Consider the following 16,914-nt stretch of genomic DNA (forward strand, 5'->3'; position numbering starts at 1 on the left):
CATTGGGGTGCGGATAAGGGTTTGAAGAAGAAGAATACCTTATCAAGTTCGGTCATGGTCCACATTCTAGACATTGGTCTCGTGAACATAATCGCTTTGCTTATCAGCAGCTATATAAAGGTCTCCTTTTATCTCAATCCTGCGTATTGGTCTGCAGCAACAAATGACACCTCCTTCGCCATTCCGGTCTACTTTGTGAAACCCCCTTCAGCTCCACATACGTTGAACAGCCCATGTTCTCGTGTAAGTCGCAAAGATATCGGTAGCGTGGGCTTCCTCTGGCGTTTATAAGGGTAATCTACCCTAAATGACGCGTTAGTATAAAAGAGTCGTGGTGTATCTTCACGACGCAACTGATTTGAAATCCACATGAGTATTGACTGCTGAATTGTTGTTTCTCAATAAACATAAATAGATAGTCAATACCGTATGTATGCGGAGAGGCATGAACGTGGAAGAGGTGAAGAATGTTTGCAAAGACAGAGCGGTGTGGCGTTCTATTCTCTCTGCCTACCCCTGCGGGGAAGCGGGGTGATGGTTAGTTAGTTTTTTACCGTATAGTTAATATATTACTGCGCTCCAATCCATCCTGCCTTATGATAATAGGACTCCTTGCATCCTTGTTAACAATTGTGTCGGCTTGTAGTCCCGTGGTTTTTTTTTTGTTAGATGGGAATTGCATTTATTATTTACCTTGCTTATTATGTACAAGGTTTATAGATCATTTAGTGGATTTTTGTTTCTTCTAGCTAATTAAATATGTTTTTATTTGAATCTGTGTTGAGAACAGGAGGGATAATCTAGTGTGGGTCAAATAGGAACTTGTCAGCATTTGCTCATTGCTGAGAGGAAACCACGTTGCACTCCTCAGGAGAAGGCGGACTGTTGACTGTCATCAGCAGACCTTCCGTTCCACTAGAAGAGGGTTTGGCATTTTGTGTCCTACTTTGGTTTATGTTACCAATGTCCTTCACTATTATAATCATGTATGATACCACCTCTTGTGACAGTTCCTTATGAACTATCACGGATAACGGTCCCGTGGTTAGTGTCGCGGACTCTCGAGTGATTTCGGTTCAAACTCACTCTACCACAAATTGATGCCTATTTCTTATAATGAGCCGCTTAGGCTCGCAGAAATAGTATGAAATGGAAGTATTTTTGTAAATTATAAAAGTGACTCGTGTTTCGATGCATTCCGCATCATTTTCAAACATCGTACCGAGTAACACCGTACCAACTTTAATTAAAAATGGATAGATTTTACCACAAAGTGACTGCCGAATCAATTAACGAAACAAATATTTCTCTTAATAATTATAATAAAAATAAAATAATAAGTGTGATTTCATTATTTAGTTATAAAATATTGCACAAATTGCAACCTGTTCATTTTTTTCTCATCCGTTGCGGAAAAAAATATAGAGACATAAAATAAAACATAACTCATACTGAGCCATTCTGTGGAATGAAATTTGAGACCCGTGTGATGATAATGTATGCTATTCACAAATACCTTTATAATAATTATCCATATGAAGATGATGCCATATCCCTCACTCCTTTCAACAACGTCAAATATCAAAAAAACTTGATTTGACAGGAGATTGTTTTTAAAGTTTAAACACATAATAAAATGTATGAAAAAATAAATATCAAGCCACTTATTGAACTTTTTACTGTGCAACAGATCGTTTTAGGTGAAACCTGAATGTTTTTTCTCTATTTGCAAAATATTTAGTGTATTTAAAAAAATAATTAAGCAATACCTTTTCTTCAAAATGCAAAGACAACACTTTCTGCCCTGTAGCGGGTAAATATTAAGTTAAAAATATGCCACTTTTGCTAGGATATAGTACATTTTCTGGGCATTCCGAAAACATGCAGAACTGAAAATTGACGATTTTTGATATATGACTTTGTTGAAAGGAGTGAGCGATATCAGTATATGTAGACATAACAGTTTGTTTAGTTGGCTAATTTTAATCATGTAAACAATAATCTAACACAAGACAGCCAATAACATCAGAATAAAATAGCGGAGAAAGCAATTTCGCTTAAAATTTTATGAAATTTGACTACCCCCCCACTGAGCCTTAATATTTATGATACTGTTGGCAGTCTGATGCCCGACCCTGATAGAGTAGAGCGTTTCCATTTGAAGTGGTCACTTGAATCATTAGTGGTGATCTGGCTTTTTGCTCTTACATTCAAACATATGTGCCCCCTAACAACTAACAGGAGGATTCCGAAAAAAGACCGCTTCCAACGCACAGTTAAGAAAAAACGTTTTCATATGTGTCCTGATATAAATGTGTTAAAACCGATTGTAACATGTGTTTAAGGAGGGTGAAAATGATTATATGTACATAATTGGCTTAAACTCAATATTTATTTGATATTACATACCAGGAAGTGACAGCTAATATAATATGCTCCTATTTCCAACTTCATTCACCTCATGTGTTTGTTTTTACTGTTATTTTAAATATATCGTAGTCGTACAGGAGAAAGTGACCAACTAACAAAACGTGAAATGTTCAGGAGGGTAATTTAAGTCACTTTTGCTTGGCAACAAAATAAACATCAATGCGGTTAGTCATTTTTAACAAGTCAATATATTATCCAAGTTTAAAATCCTTTGGGATTTTTTCAGGGCGATATTAAGCTAGTAAGATATCAAACAGTCAATGATCACATTTTTGTAAAAAAATACACTTGGACACTTCTCCTGTATGGCTACGATATGTATTATAATAGTCATATTCTATGATATATAATACTCTTCTTCTTTTCCCCAGGAGTCGTACCTCAGGAGACGCTTCTTCAAAACAACTCGACTCTCATCGAGGTCAAATTGAAGACGGAAGAAGAACTCCGGCTTCCAATCCCCAGTCTGATACCGGAACGGGAAGTCTCCGGATACAACGAAAACTCCTACATGTCCAACCAACCGAACCAGTATATAGCCCCGGAACCGGACCGGTACGCTGCCGAGGACGGCGCCTACGCGGCCGAGCCGTACATCACGACGGGGTCGGGCGACAAGGTGTACAAGATCCAGACGATATCGTCGGTGGGGGATGACAGGGACGCCGCCGGCGATTACGAAGACGGGGACCTGAACAACGACTACGAGATGTACAATGACGAGATGGGATACGTGGCGCAGGAGGAAGTCAGCGATGACGAAGACACCAAAGCCGCCAAAAAGATTTCACTGGATGAAAGGATCAATCTAGTACTGCAGTATCCAGGTGAGTCAAGCTTTTTTTTGTTTGTGTATTGACACATTTATTTTCCTCCGTCTTATTCCTCATTGCTGAGGGTTGTGACCCTTGAGAAGCAATGCACATTTATACTGTGTATTTTTCAAGCCTGTGGTCTGCTGGCGACGGGATTTGATAACTATTTACATATCGCTCACTACTTTCAAGAACGTCATAAATCAAAAAACTTGATTTTTCAGGAAAACGTTTTTAAAGTTTAAAAATATAACACAATGTATTAAAAATAAATATCAAGCCACTTATTGAACTTTTTACTGTGCAACAGATCTTTTTTGGTAAAACCTGAAGGTTTTTTTTATTGTTTATTTAAAAAAATAATTAAACAATACCTTTTCTTCAAAATGCAAAAACACCATTTTCTGCCCTGTACCGGGTAAATATTAAGTTTAAAATATGCCTCTTTTGCTGGGATATAGTACATTTTCTGGGCATTCTGAAAACGTTCATAATTGAAAATTGACGATTTTTTATTTATGACGTTCTTGAAAGGAGTGAGCGACGTGTACAAGACCTTTCTGTCAATTTTGTTGTTTTTTATTGATAGAACTTTCAGGCGGAATAGCTGTTACCAACGGTGATTCTTCCCCCTCGCCGCCGCTGATCCCGCTCAAGGCCTCTCCGGATAAGGGCATTTTACTCGTGTAAGTATTTACTTCTTCTGAGTCTGTGCAGCAAAAGTTCCTTCGTATGCTCACATTTAAATGTTACCTAAGCAGAACTCTGTTATGTTATGAGGAGCGTCTAGAATATTTCAATGTTGACAAATTGGGAATTAGGAGACAAACTGCTGACTTATATAATAATAATAATAATTTGGATAATTTGTATAGCGCCATTTTCGTAAAATACTATCTCAAGGGCGTTTATAAAGACATGGACAATAATAATAATAATAATAATAGGATGATGATGATAATGATATACAAAAAATAAATGGATTAAAGCGTCGTCAATCGGTCTCGGGCCGTCGAGTCTGGAGCGGGGAAAAGATGAGCCGACAAATTAAAACGCCTTCCTCTTGATCCCATGGGCTGGAGAATGGCCAAGGTGTTGGGCAGGACGCCTTCCTGAGCGACGGTCGTCACGCTGGAGGGCAGCTTGTTGAGCTCCTCGTCATTGCGGATGGCCAACTTCCAACTTCCAGACTAGCACAGTTCAAACGGGACTTCACTTTTATCCTCTTTTGCCGCCTTTCCGTTATCCGACATGAAGTTTTGTCTCTGAGGTTTTCCGCTTTCGCTTTTATACGAATGGGAGCTGGCGTAATTAATGTATTTATGTTTGTAGTTCGATTTCATCTAATTTAACCGTTTAAGCACATGTTCTAGGATCGTTATTGTCTTTGCACATTTTTATTGCAGTCATTTATTCCCGAAAAGCTAGAGGTTTCGGATGAATACACTATGGTCGTAACGTACCCCTAAGGGACGAACACAAAGCACTTTTTAACGCCCAATTGCCACATGTGTTCATTCGGCACAGATTCTTAGAAATACACTACACCGTTTAGGACCGCATTGCTATATTGAACGACGCAACGATATTCTTGATGCACTTTCATCAGTTAACAGCTAACATTTGAAAAATTATAACTTTTAACCATTGCAAGTTAACACCAATCACAATATTTATAGATGAGAAAAGAATTGTAGATTTGAGATGTAAATGTCCGGAGAAAATTAAATAAATGATGGAGCGTGGTTCCTCAGCAGCCGCGTCAGGCGCTCGAGGAACCCACACTCCTTTAAATCCTAAACCCTTTAAATACTTGTTTTGTCCGCCTCCGTAGTGTAATGGTCAGCACGCTCGGCTACCATTCTGGAGGATCCGGGTTCGATTCCCAGGGGGGGTAAAATAAATATGAGTGATTTTTTCACTGTAATATTTATTCAATATTACCCTGGACTGGTACCTAAAGCGGAGGGCTGATCACCTTTCCTTCATGTGTAAACGATCAAGATAACACTGCGTTTATATGACGAAGTGCCCTATGCACCATTGGGGTGCGGATAAGGGTTTTATTATTATTATTATTAATTTGGTTTGACGGGAAAAACAAATATTTAATTATATGATCATATTATTTATTGATCATTGCAAAATAATAATTGGGACATATTGTCTCAACAGTATTGGTGAGTGGATCGTGCAGAAGATTTTTTTAATTAAAAATGATCTAGACCTAGGCACTGGTAACTTACGCATGAATTGTTATTTTCAGCGCTGGAGTCAAGATCACGAGGCTAGACCCTCGAACTTACCGACCCAAGAAGGTCTGCTTCTCCGATGGACTGGCTCCCGGGCAGGACTCCGACCTGGAGGAACTCTCTCCGCCCAAAGTAAGTCTATTTTATAATTAAATTTTTATTCAAATAAAAAGTTGAATTAAAATTAATGTTAGTAAAAAATTACTCGGTTAAAGTGGCATAAATATATGAAATTATTATTCTCCATAATTCTCATATATCGCTCACTCCTTTCAAGAACGTCATAAATCAAAAATCGACAATTTTCAGTTGTACATGTTTTCGGAATGCCCAGAAAATGTACTATATCCCAGCAAAAAAGGCATATTTTTAACATAATATTTACCCGCTACAGGGCAGAAAGTGTTGTTTTTGCATTTTGAAGAAAAGGTTTTGTTAAATTATTTTTTTGAATATACTAAATATTTTTCAAATGAAAAAAAAACCATCAAGTTTTACCTAAAAAGATCTGTTGCACAGTAAAAAGTTCAATCAGTGGCTTGATATTTATTTTTAATACATTGTATTATATTTTTAAACTTTAAAAACAATCTGAAAAATCAAGTTTTTTGATTTATGACGTTCTTGAAAGGAGTGAGCGATATATTAGGCAATTTTTAAAGATTTAGTACCTACTTAGAATGATTCTTCTCCGTCTTATTCCTCGTTGCTGAGGGTTGTGACCCTCGCAGAAGCAATGACTCTTCTCCAGTTATCCCTTGACTGCGCTGCCCGTAGCGCTCCAACCATCGAGGTGCCTGCTGCAACTTAGAATGATATTTGCGTGCAAAGATTACGACTCACGGGTTTTGTTTTCAGAAGGCGCGCAGAGAGGAGAGGAAGGGCAAGAAGCGGCGGCCGTGCGGGGGCCACGCGTACCCGTGCCCCGCGCACTGGCCCGACTACCGGGCGCGCTGGGACCCCCTGCCCCCGCCCCCGCCGCCCCCGGGCAGCCCCCCGCCGCAGCTCGCCCGTGAGTCCACTGCGTCTTGCGTCTTGCCTGACTGACTTAACGCATTTTATTTTTTACGCCGCTGGCGACAGGATATGATATTTATGAATAGTTCATTGTTCCGCGAAGTGTGTGCCAGTTGAGTAGGCTCACATTTCGCATTAAACATAATATGTTAAATATGTTACCATAATATGGTAAATATGCACCTCTGAAATTTCTTTATTTGGTAGGTGTACCTTGAATAGAAAAAGTTTGCGGAGCACTGATATAATTAACCTTTCCCTCCCAGTGATATGTATTTGTGATATATGTACATTATCAAACCATTTCTGCTTCCTAGGTGGAGCATATGGAGTCCACAAACTGTCTCCAGGCTTTTCTGTCGGCTGCCAGCTCCCTTGCATCCTCCCAAGTCAGATCCGCGTCCCCAAATTCTGACGAGAACTGCCGACGAATTGTCAGCAGTGGTCGGGAACCTGATGCCTTGTAAAAGAAGCAAGCTTGATGGCGGCTCTCGGGAGGCATGCGGAGTACATGGCCAAGCCAACTGAATCGCCTTTTCTAGACGACAGTTGTGACCAAGATTTGCTGCGTCCTACGCCTTATCTCTTCATTCCTCACAAAGTCAAACCACCGTACGCCTAAAATTCTCCGCAGACACCTATTCTCGGCGCTCAGTACACGGCTGCTCTGGGCCCTTGTAAGGTGCCATGTTTCACAGCCGTATAAGAGAACAGGAGCAATGCAGACATTGTATAGGGATATATATATATAAAACTTAACGCACTGTAAAGGAAGGATTAAGACCTTAAGAAATAGATTAGTATACAATATTCATATAAAAACAGTGGATATTTCTTTCCAGAAGAACACAAACATCTTTTCTTAAGAAAAATATGAAGTTTGTGTTCTACCCTGATTTGGATTCTGCTTACTCTCTCCGTTTGCGAAGAGTACAGACGCTTCAATTAAAAACATCATCTCCATTTTAAGTGAAAGGAAAATTTGTATGTGCTCTTGTATATAATGTATATGCTATTTGTATACAAGTATTATTTTGATTTATTTTTAGAATCTCGCTGCAATCTGGCCTCATCGACGGTGATGAACGCTCCGGATGCATTCGTCTCCCGGCTGCCCCGGCTACCGAGCCACCCGGAGACTCTTCTCACCTGATCAGCGCCTCCTCCCGACAGAGCTGCCCACCCATTTTTAGCGAAGTAACTAGCCGAAACATTTTTCAGTGCAATTTAATATGATCTTCTTCCCCCTGATGTCGGCTAACACTTGGGAGTAATTGTCCTTGTTTTGGACAGCTCTAAGCAGTCCTGATCCCCGTCCGATCTCGTATATTCCGGAGCCAGGAGATCTGTCTTCTGCCCACACCTCGTGGATCCTCTATTTTGCCTTTTATGATTAGGTGCAATTGTAAAAGAAAAACATTTGTTTTTATTTTATTATATATTTAGTTTCGGAAGTTATGCTTCCATCTTTAGGTCTAAATATAAACTAAACTAACTTAACTAACCATCACGCCGCTTCTCCGCAGGGGTAGGCAGAGAGAATCGAACGCCACACCACTCTGTCTTTGCAAACATTCTTCGCCTCCTCCACATTCATGCATCTCCTCATACATACCCGTTGATTATTACGACTCCTGACCCGGCCGCTTTCAAGTATTCGACGTACCTTATTGTGCCAAGTTTTCCTCGGTCTTCCTCTGCTTCTTTTTCCAACTACATACACCTCATAAATTTGTTTAACTCATACGTTCACTCATACGTTCCACACGTCCAAATCATCTCAACATACCTTTCTTAATTTTATAGATAATGCTTATCTCAGCTTTGCATTCTTTCCTTATTTCATCATTCGAACATATATCAAACAATGTTTTGCCACACATTCGTCTGAGGGATCGCATTTTGACTGCATTCAAATATAAACTAAAACATAATCAATAATTATCTGTTCTATAAATAAGGAAAGAGGTAAGAAACAAGTGTTTTTCTTTTACAATTTTATCATATCGCTCACTCCTTTCAATAACGTCATATATCAAAAAATTTGATTTGTCAGGAGATCGTTTTTAAAGTTTAAAAATAAATATCAAGCCACTGATTGAACTTTTTACTGTGCAACAGATCTTTTTAGGTAAAACCTTTTGAGAGTTTCTCTCCATTTGAAAAATATTTAATATATTTTAAAAAAATAATTTAACAATACCTTTTCTTCAAAATGCAAAAACAACACTTTCTGCCCTGTAGCGGGTAAATATTAAGTTAAAAATATGCCGCTTTTGCCGGGATATAGTACATTTTCTGGGCATTCCGAAGACATGCACAGCTGAAAATTGACAAGTTTTAATATATGACGTTGTTGAAAGGAGTGAGCGATATCTTATCACAAAGTGAATGCCGAAACAATAAATAAAATATTAGGTGCAATAGCTCGTACTTGTCTCCTCTCAGCACATGCCCCAGATAGGACACCTTCCGGACCTTGATATCAGTCAGCAACTGTCTCCCTACTCTTGCTCTTAAAACATTTGCCTCATCTTTTCATCGTGTTTCACGTACTAGTCCAACAAATAAATATTCAAGTAAAAACTCACAAATATTTATTTTGTCTTCACTGGGAATCGAACCTGGGAGACCTCCAGCACGGTACATAGTGCTGACCGCTACTCTACGCAGGTGGACAGTCTCCATCTAAAATCATTATGATGTAATACGTGGCTGTTTATGAGGTTATAGCACCTCAAACACTTTTCTGAATAATTGCCATTTTTAGTCACATACTTTTGACTTGTAAAAATTGATATATATATATATCTTCTTCATCTTTTTCCATGTTCGCTCCCTAGGTGGAGCATATGGCCAACACGAGTCGTCTCCAAGTCACTCTGTCACGCGCCATCTCCTTGGCTTCCTCCCAGGTCAGTCCGGCGTCTCGAAGTTCCGCTGAGTATAGTCGGTGAATGGTCGTCAGCGGCCTTCCGGGGCGCCGGAATCCTCGGGGTTGGAAGAAGAGACATGAGGGGTTGATGCCCTCAGGTGGCATTCTAAGGACATGTCCCAACCATGTCCACCTTCTTCTCTTCAGGACTTCCAGTATGAGGGGCTGTTGAGTTCTTCTCCTCACATCGTCATTCCTAACGAAGTCGTACCACTTTATACCCAGTATTCGCCTCGGGCACCTATTTTCAAAACTTGCTAGTTTCTTGCTTTGAGCTTTGGTGAGGTGCCACGACTCACATCCGTACAGCAACACTGTTAAGATGCAGGCGTTAAAGAGACGACACTTGGTTTTTGTCGAGTAAAGCAGTGAGTCCCAGATATTGCGCATTTTATTGAATATAGCTCCTGCCATTCCGAGCCGTACATTCAGTTCCTTCTGGACACTACCATCCTCCACCATGAGTGTTCCAAGGTATCTGAAGGTGTCGACTCGAACGAGCGCTCGTCCCTCACAAGTAAGATGTTGATCTCGGTCCGGACAGGCTGAGTTGCACATGACATTGGTCTTTTTGGCGTTCACTCTTAGGCCTAACCGAGCGGAGTTTATTTGGAGGGAGTCAATTATATCTTGCAGGGCTCCGATCGATGTATCTATTAGAACTGCATCGTCCGCATATTCTAAATCGCATAATTTCTGAGCAGGACTCACTGCAATTCCTCGATCCGGTGGAATTGACATTCGTAGGATGAAGTCAAACATGATGATGAAGAGAAATGGGGCTAGTACACAGCCTTGCTTCACCCCAGTAGAGACCTCAAACGGTTCACTGCACACATCATCTATTCTAACGCAGCATTCGCTGTTAGTGTGAAGCGCCCTGATAATGGCCACAATTTTGACAGGAACTCCATATGCTTCTATGATATTCCAAAGAGAAGACCTATGCGGGCTGTCGAAAGCTTTTTCGTAGTCTACAAAACAGCAGGCAAGGGCGCAGTTCCATTCGTTACTTTGCTGTAACAGGCATCGTAAGTTATGTATATGGTCAGCGCACGCCCTGCCTGGTAGAAAGCCCGCTTGGTTCTCTCTGAGGACTCGCATTATTGGTTTTTGGATTCTTGCCAAAATTATTTGTGCCAGAATTTTTCCAGGAACGCTTAAAAGAGTAATGCCACGGTAGTTATCACACAACAGCGGATCACCCTTTTTGTGGAGGGCTATAACTTCCCCGTTTACCCAATCCTTCGGGCACCTTTCCTCTTCCCATACCTTTGAAAGTAGGTGATACAGGGGGTCGAGGAGAGCGTCCATGCCACTCTTGACGTATTCCGGATGTATTTCGTCGACACCAGGCGCCTTTCCGTTTTTCAGCTTTTTAATAGCTGATATAATTTCAGTATGCGTTGGAGTGCTTTGCGAAATATCGTGTGCTCGCGGAATGTTCAGTTGGGCAGAGACTGAGGGCACATGGAGGGGGTCTAAGGGGGGTGGACGATTTAGCACGCGGCAGAAGTGATCTCTCCATATGCTTTTCACGCATTCGGGCTCAGACTCGATTTGGCCGCTCGGGCCACGAACTGGGCCTGCGGTCGGGGGCCGCTTACCACAGATTTGGTGCGTAATCTTAAAAAGCTTAGAAGTATCACCTCTACGGGCTGCTTGTTCGGCTGCTGCTATTTGTGTGTCCAGGGAACGGCGTTTATCCCGCCTTGCGGATCTTTTGACAGCCAGGTGCTTCCATTTATATTGCGCTCGGAGACTTTCGAGCTTACCCTGGTCAGTTTCCGCATCTTTTAAGAGTTTTATGTTGGCCCTTTCTTCTATTAATTCCCACGTTTCATCCGACATCCATTTGGGTCGATTTGACGGCTTCATTCCGAGAACCCTTTGAGCTGACGTAACTATGGCTGTTTTGATGTTATGCCATGTGCTTTCGATAGGGTCATTATCATCGGAATGTTGCTGCTCAAGTCCCTCCCTGACGGCGATATCATAGTTAAGCCAGGACATTGTCTCCTTCAGCTTATCAATGTTGACCTGACTCCTCTTCTTTGGCTTGGCAGTGCGGTTTAATTTCAGCCTTATTTTGCCTGTGAGTAGCTCATGATCACTATAGATATCGGCGCCTCTGTATGTGCGGACATCTAGGAGTTCTCTACGATGGGCTGCAGTGTAAAGAAAATGGTCAATCTGCGTTTTTGTATTGCCATCGGGAGAAGTCCAAGTATACTTGTGGATATTTTTGTGAGGAAAAATTGTACCACCTATTAAGAGCTCATTTAAGGTTGCGAGTTCGATGAGCCGCTCACCGTTATCGTTAATGCAACCGAGGCCGTGGCTACCCATCACTGTTGGACCGAGTGCTACGTTGGTGCCGACTCTTGCGTTAAGGTCTCCCATTACAATGACGCGGTCCCTTTTCGGGACCGAGGATATTGCGGAGTGCAGAGAGTCGTAAAAAGCATCTTTAACGTGATCGTCGGCATCTTCTGTGGGGGCATAGCATTGGAGTATGGTTACAGAGCTATCTGTGGTTTTGAAAGTTGCGCGTAAAACTCTTTCAGAAATTGGTTCCCATTTTTGGAGGCAGCGAGCCGCTTTGTCTGTCATTATAAGTGCCACTCCCTGTCGATGGTACTGCTCTTGTCCTGAATAGATGATTGTGTGTTTCTCCAACAGTTTCTTTCCTGAGCCTTTCCATCGCGTCTCGCTCAGTCCCAGGATGTCCAATTTGTACATCTTCATGATGCGAGTAGCGTGCAGGTCTTTTCCAGGAGTGCGCATGGTTCGCACATTATATGTGCCAACGTGAAGCGTTGCACTGTTGGAGAGTAATTCCTTATCTTTAACAAAGTAATTCCTTATCTTTAACAGTAATTCCTTATCTTAAACACCTTAAAGGCTTAAAGGCTGGGAAATGGCTTCAGTGGTATATTCTGTGCTGGACAGAACATTCCTAAAAAATGCTGAGAAAAGCCAACCTTCAGGCCCTTAGTGACCGTAGACCCCTAGCAAGCCCTTCTTCCCACGTCCCCGCCGTAGGTCCTGGTAATGCAGTCAGAGCCTTTGGCGAAAACTGTAGCTAACGGGAAGAGGACGAAAGGCGATTGTCTGGCGCCTAATAACGAGACCCCCCCCAGCTAAGGGAAGGAATACACCCCTACAGAAAAACCAGGATGAGCCATCCTTCAGGGCACCTGCCCAGGCCTCGAGAGCGCAGGGTTAATCACCCGGTCTCTTTAAATAAACATGATTACGATACCAACAACAAGTCAGCCTCGGACACAAACACCTGACTCACGGCCCGGCATATATATATATATATATATATATATATATTTGTAATTTAAAAAATTTACTACTATAATTAAGTAAGACCCCGCTTAAAGCAGTTTTAGTTTTACACGGCAGTATAGGAATCCCCAAAATCGTGCACTATTTGTTGCTTTGATATCATTACAACATTTTGAGTGTGTCCAAATACTTGTTCACAAAATCTGGAAAATCAAAATCAAAGAAAATGCCCAGACTTACATATTCTTCTTCATCTTTGATGAGATGTCAAAAAATAATATGAAAATAACTCCTGCAATTGGAGATAATCCAGATTTTGTGAACAAGTATTTGGACACACTCAAAATGTTGTAAATAAATTATCTGGTCAAATTATAAGCTTAATAATAAAAATGAAAATGGTATTTTCTGGCGTTTCTCATGTGTGCGGTTATAATCCAGGATTCGGATCTCACATACTAATATAAGAGTTTCTGCTTAATAAAAAGCTTCTTTACATCTCACCAATAGATGTCTCTAGTGAAGTTCTAGTGATTCATGAACAAGGTTTCTAAATTGGTTCATATATATAGAACTTCCAAGAATTTGAGTAGTGTGGTTGTCAATAATGGGTAGAATTGGTGAATGTTACACGTGTGTAAAGTGATCACTTAAACCAGCCTATGACGGTCGTCAGCCCCGTAAATGCCCAGACTTCCATATTCTTCTTCATCTTTGATGAGATGTCAAAAAATAATTTGATATCATTATGTTACATGTTGAGATTTTTTCGTTTAACACTGTTTCATTTAGCGCTGGAACTCTTTGAACGTAACCTCGGCATTAAGTGAGGTCTTACCGTAATATGTGTAATCATGTCCTACTACTGTTATGTTTTGTATCTTAAATTTACATGAATTTATAATTATTATATAATACTAAAAAAAAAAAATCAAATGTAAAACATTTTGGTACACAAATTGAAAAAATTTAGAAATGAATTTGTTATGAATATATCGCTTACTCCTTTCAACAATATCATAAATCAAAAAACTTGATTTTTCAAGAGATTGTTTTCATAGTTTAAAAATATAATGAAACGTATTTAAAATAAATATCAAGCCACTTATTGAACTTTTTAGTGTGCAACAGATCTTTTTAGGTAAAACCTGAATGTTTTTTCTCCATTTGAAAAATATTTAGTGTATTAAAAAAAATAATTTAACGATACCTTTTCTTCAAAATGTAAAAACAACTCTTTCTGCCCTGTAGCCGGTAAATATTAAGTTTAAAATATGCCGCTTTTGCTGGGATATATGTAGTACATTTTCTGGGCATTCCGAAAACATGCCCAACTGAAAACTGAAGATTTTTGATATATGACGTTGTTGAAAGAAGTGAGAATATGTATATCATATTGTACAAAGGTGTTTAGTCAATTTTTAACCATACATTATAATTTGTTTTTTCAATTCGAAAATTGCGTGCAAATTGCATTTATAAAGAGTAATAAGTTAAATGTTTAATTCATGTTTTACTTGGTAAATACAACTATTTCTTAAAATGCATTGTGATACGTCTTTCGATTTTCAAACACCGTAAAAGATTGTTGATGTAGTCTTTGTCAGAGCTTGTTTTTAATTTATTGTATCTGTCCGCCTCCATAGTGTAATGGTCAGCACGTTCGACTATCATTCTGGAGGTCCCGGGTTCGATTCCCAGGGGGGGGGTCAAATAAATATAAGTGATTTTTTCACTCTAATATTTATTCAATATCACCCTGGACTGGTACCTGAAGCGGATGGCTGATCACCTTTCCTTCGTGTGTTAACGATCAAGATAGCACTGCGTTTATATGCAGTGCCCTATGCACCATTGGGGTGCGGATGAGGGTTTGATGATTGATGTATACCTTGTTCGACATATGAGTAGCTGAAGAGGGCTACTTGCTGCTGTTGCTGCAGACCAATCCGCAGGATTGACACCAGAGAAAAGAATACCTTGTCCTGCAAAATTGTGCATTGGTACTAACTTCCAATAACGCACACACTCGTAATGAGGCAATCTTGAGTTTTTCAATAAGAAAACATTCCGAATTAAATTGTGATTGAAATTATCGACTCTTCAGATTTTTACGAGTAAATATAGATTCGAAAAAATATATGCTGTCCACAAAATATGTTCAATTTGATAATTTTTTCTATTGCAGAACTCCAAGAAGCCATTGTACCTTGCAAGGGGTCAGATTATAGACTGTACTGCATTCTCATCCCTGATGAACAAATTCATCCTTAATTTATTTTTTCTGCCAGTTAACTTATACTTAGGAATCAATCGAACATCGTAGCCTATTTTAATTTTTAAAATTCATCGAAAAATAAAGCGATAATGAAATGCTTAAATATTAATCATAACATGAAATTATAATTTTAATTTATCACACAAAAAATTACTGTTTTGTGCCAGGATTCAAACCCGGGTCAGTTTTATTCACTAAGCAGCCGGTAGAATTCCATTTTTAATTTTCGGGTAATATATCCAAAATTAAACAAGGTTATTGGATTGAACTCTACTTTTATTAACATATATCGCTCACTCCGTTCAACATCATACATAAAAAAACTTTTTTCAGCAGATCATTTTTAATGTTTGAGAATATAATAAAATGTATTAAAAATAAATATCAAGTCACTTATTAAACTTTTTACTGTGCAATAGATATTTTTAGGTAAAACCTGAAGGTTTTTTCTCCGTTTGAAAAATATTTAGTAAGTTTAAAAAAAAATTAAACAATACCTTTTCTTCAAAATGCAAAAACAACACTTTCTGCCTTGTAGCGGGTAAATATTAAATTAAAAATATGCCGCTTTTGCTGAGATATAGAATTTCTGGGCATTCCGAAAACATGCACAACTGAAAATGTATGATTTTTGATATATGACATTGTTGAAAGGAGTGAGCAATATATTATGATATGTGACGCGTTTCCTCTTAAGACATTATCAAACACCCGTGTTTGAAACTAAGTATTGGATAATGTCTTAATAAGACGAAACGCGTCACATATTATCATACATCGCTCACTCCTTTCAAGAACGTCATAAATCAAAAATCGTCAATTTTCAGTTGCGCATGTTTTCAGAATACCCAGAAAATGTACTATATCCCAGCAAAAGTGGCATATTTTTAACTTAATATTTACCTGCTACAGGGCAGAAAGTGTTGTTTTTCCATTTTGAAGAAAATGCATTGTTTCATTTTTTATTTACATAAACTAAATGTTTTTCAAATGGAGAAATAACATTCAGGTTTTACCTAAAAAGATCAGATACACAGTAAAAAGTTCAATAAGTGGCTTGATATTTATTTTTAATACATTGTATTATATTTTTTAACTTTAAAAACGTTCTCCTGAAAAATCAAGTTTTTTGATTTATGACATTCTTGAAAGGAGTGAGCGACATATGTAAATGAAAGTAGAATTCAAGTCTATAACCGTGTTTTATTTTGGAACAATTTTTTACTGTGTCCAAATATTTTTTCATAAATCAGGATTATCTCCAATTATAGGAGTTATTTTTTTTCATTATTTTTCGACATCTCAACATAGATGAAAAAGAATAAGGAGTCTGGGCATTTACGGGGCTTATGACCTGACTGCATATCGGAGAACTTGGGTTGGAATCCTGGCGCAAAATAGTCATTTTGTTCCTGTGATATATCTATCATTTATCATAATTTTTGTATCCGTATTTGTTAAAAATACCATTTTATTTGTAAAATAATTGATAAACTGTTATTTTGTAAAAAAAGGTGTAATAAATAATATATTATTCTCTAGACTTTGATTTATTTCTTTCTTCCCTATGTTATCTCTTGACAAGTGTTTTATACATACTGTTTGGAAATTCAAAATAGATGCCTGAGGCGAATACTGGGTATAAAGTGGTATGACTCGGTCAGGAATGACGATGTGAGGAGAAGAACTCATTAGCCCCTCATACTGGAAGTCCTGAAGAGGAGAAGGTGGACATGGCTGGGACATGTCCTTAGAATGCCACCTGAGAGCATCAACCCCTCGTGTCTCTTCTTCCAACCCCGAGGATTCCGGGGCCCCGGAAGGCCGCTGACGACCATTCACCGACTATACTCAGCGGAACTTCGAGACACCGGACTGACGTGGGAGGAA

General features: G+C 39.2%; 1 protein-coding gene across 5 annotated transcripts in view; it reads left to right on the top strand.

The window, feature by feature from the left end:
- LOC148312749 (uncharacterized) overlaps positions 1 to 16,561 on the top strand; it is a 38,629-nt gene extending 22,068 nt beyond the window's left edge. For 3 of the 5 annotated variants that reach the window (XM_088273615.1, XM_088273630.1, XM_088273623.1), the window contains exons 12-17: positions 2,802 to 3,257; positions 3,835 to 3,931; positions 5,512 to 5,629; positions 6,356 to 6,509; positions 7,564 to 7,711; positions 14,935 to 16,561. In XM_088273615.1, the coding sequence (XP_088129741.1) occupies positions 2,802 to 3,257; positions 3,835 to 3,931; positions 5,512 to 5,629; positions 6,356 to 6,509; positions 7,564 to 7,667 (929 nt within the window). In that variant the 3' untranslated portion in view covers positions 7,668 to 7,711; positions 14,935 to 16,561. Of the gene's footprint in view, positions 1 to 2,801; positions 3,258 to 3,834; positions 3,932 to 5,511; positions 5,630 to 6,355; positions 6,510 to 6,831; positions 7,267 to 7,563; positions 7,712 to 14,934 lie in introns of those variants that run through there. The other 2 variants (XM_088273649.1, XM_088273641.1) reach the window with 2 other exon arrangements.
- The last annotated feature ends 353 nt before the right edge of the window (positions 16,562 to 16,914 follow it).

Source organism: Brachycentrus maculatus, unplaced genomic scaffold, assembly GCF_059751285.1.
Source record: "Brachycentrus maculatus isolate JH-2025_06_01 unplaced genomic scaffold, ASM5975128v1 h1tg000033l, whole genome shotgun sequence".
NCBI classification, from domain to species: domain Eukaryota; kingdom Metazoa; phylum Arthropoda; class Insecta; order Trichoptera; family Brachycentridae; genus Brachycentrus; species Brachycentrus maculatus.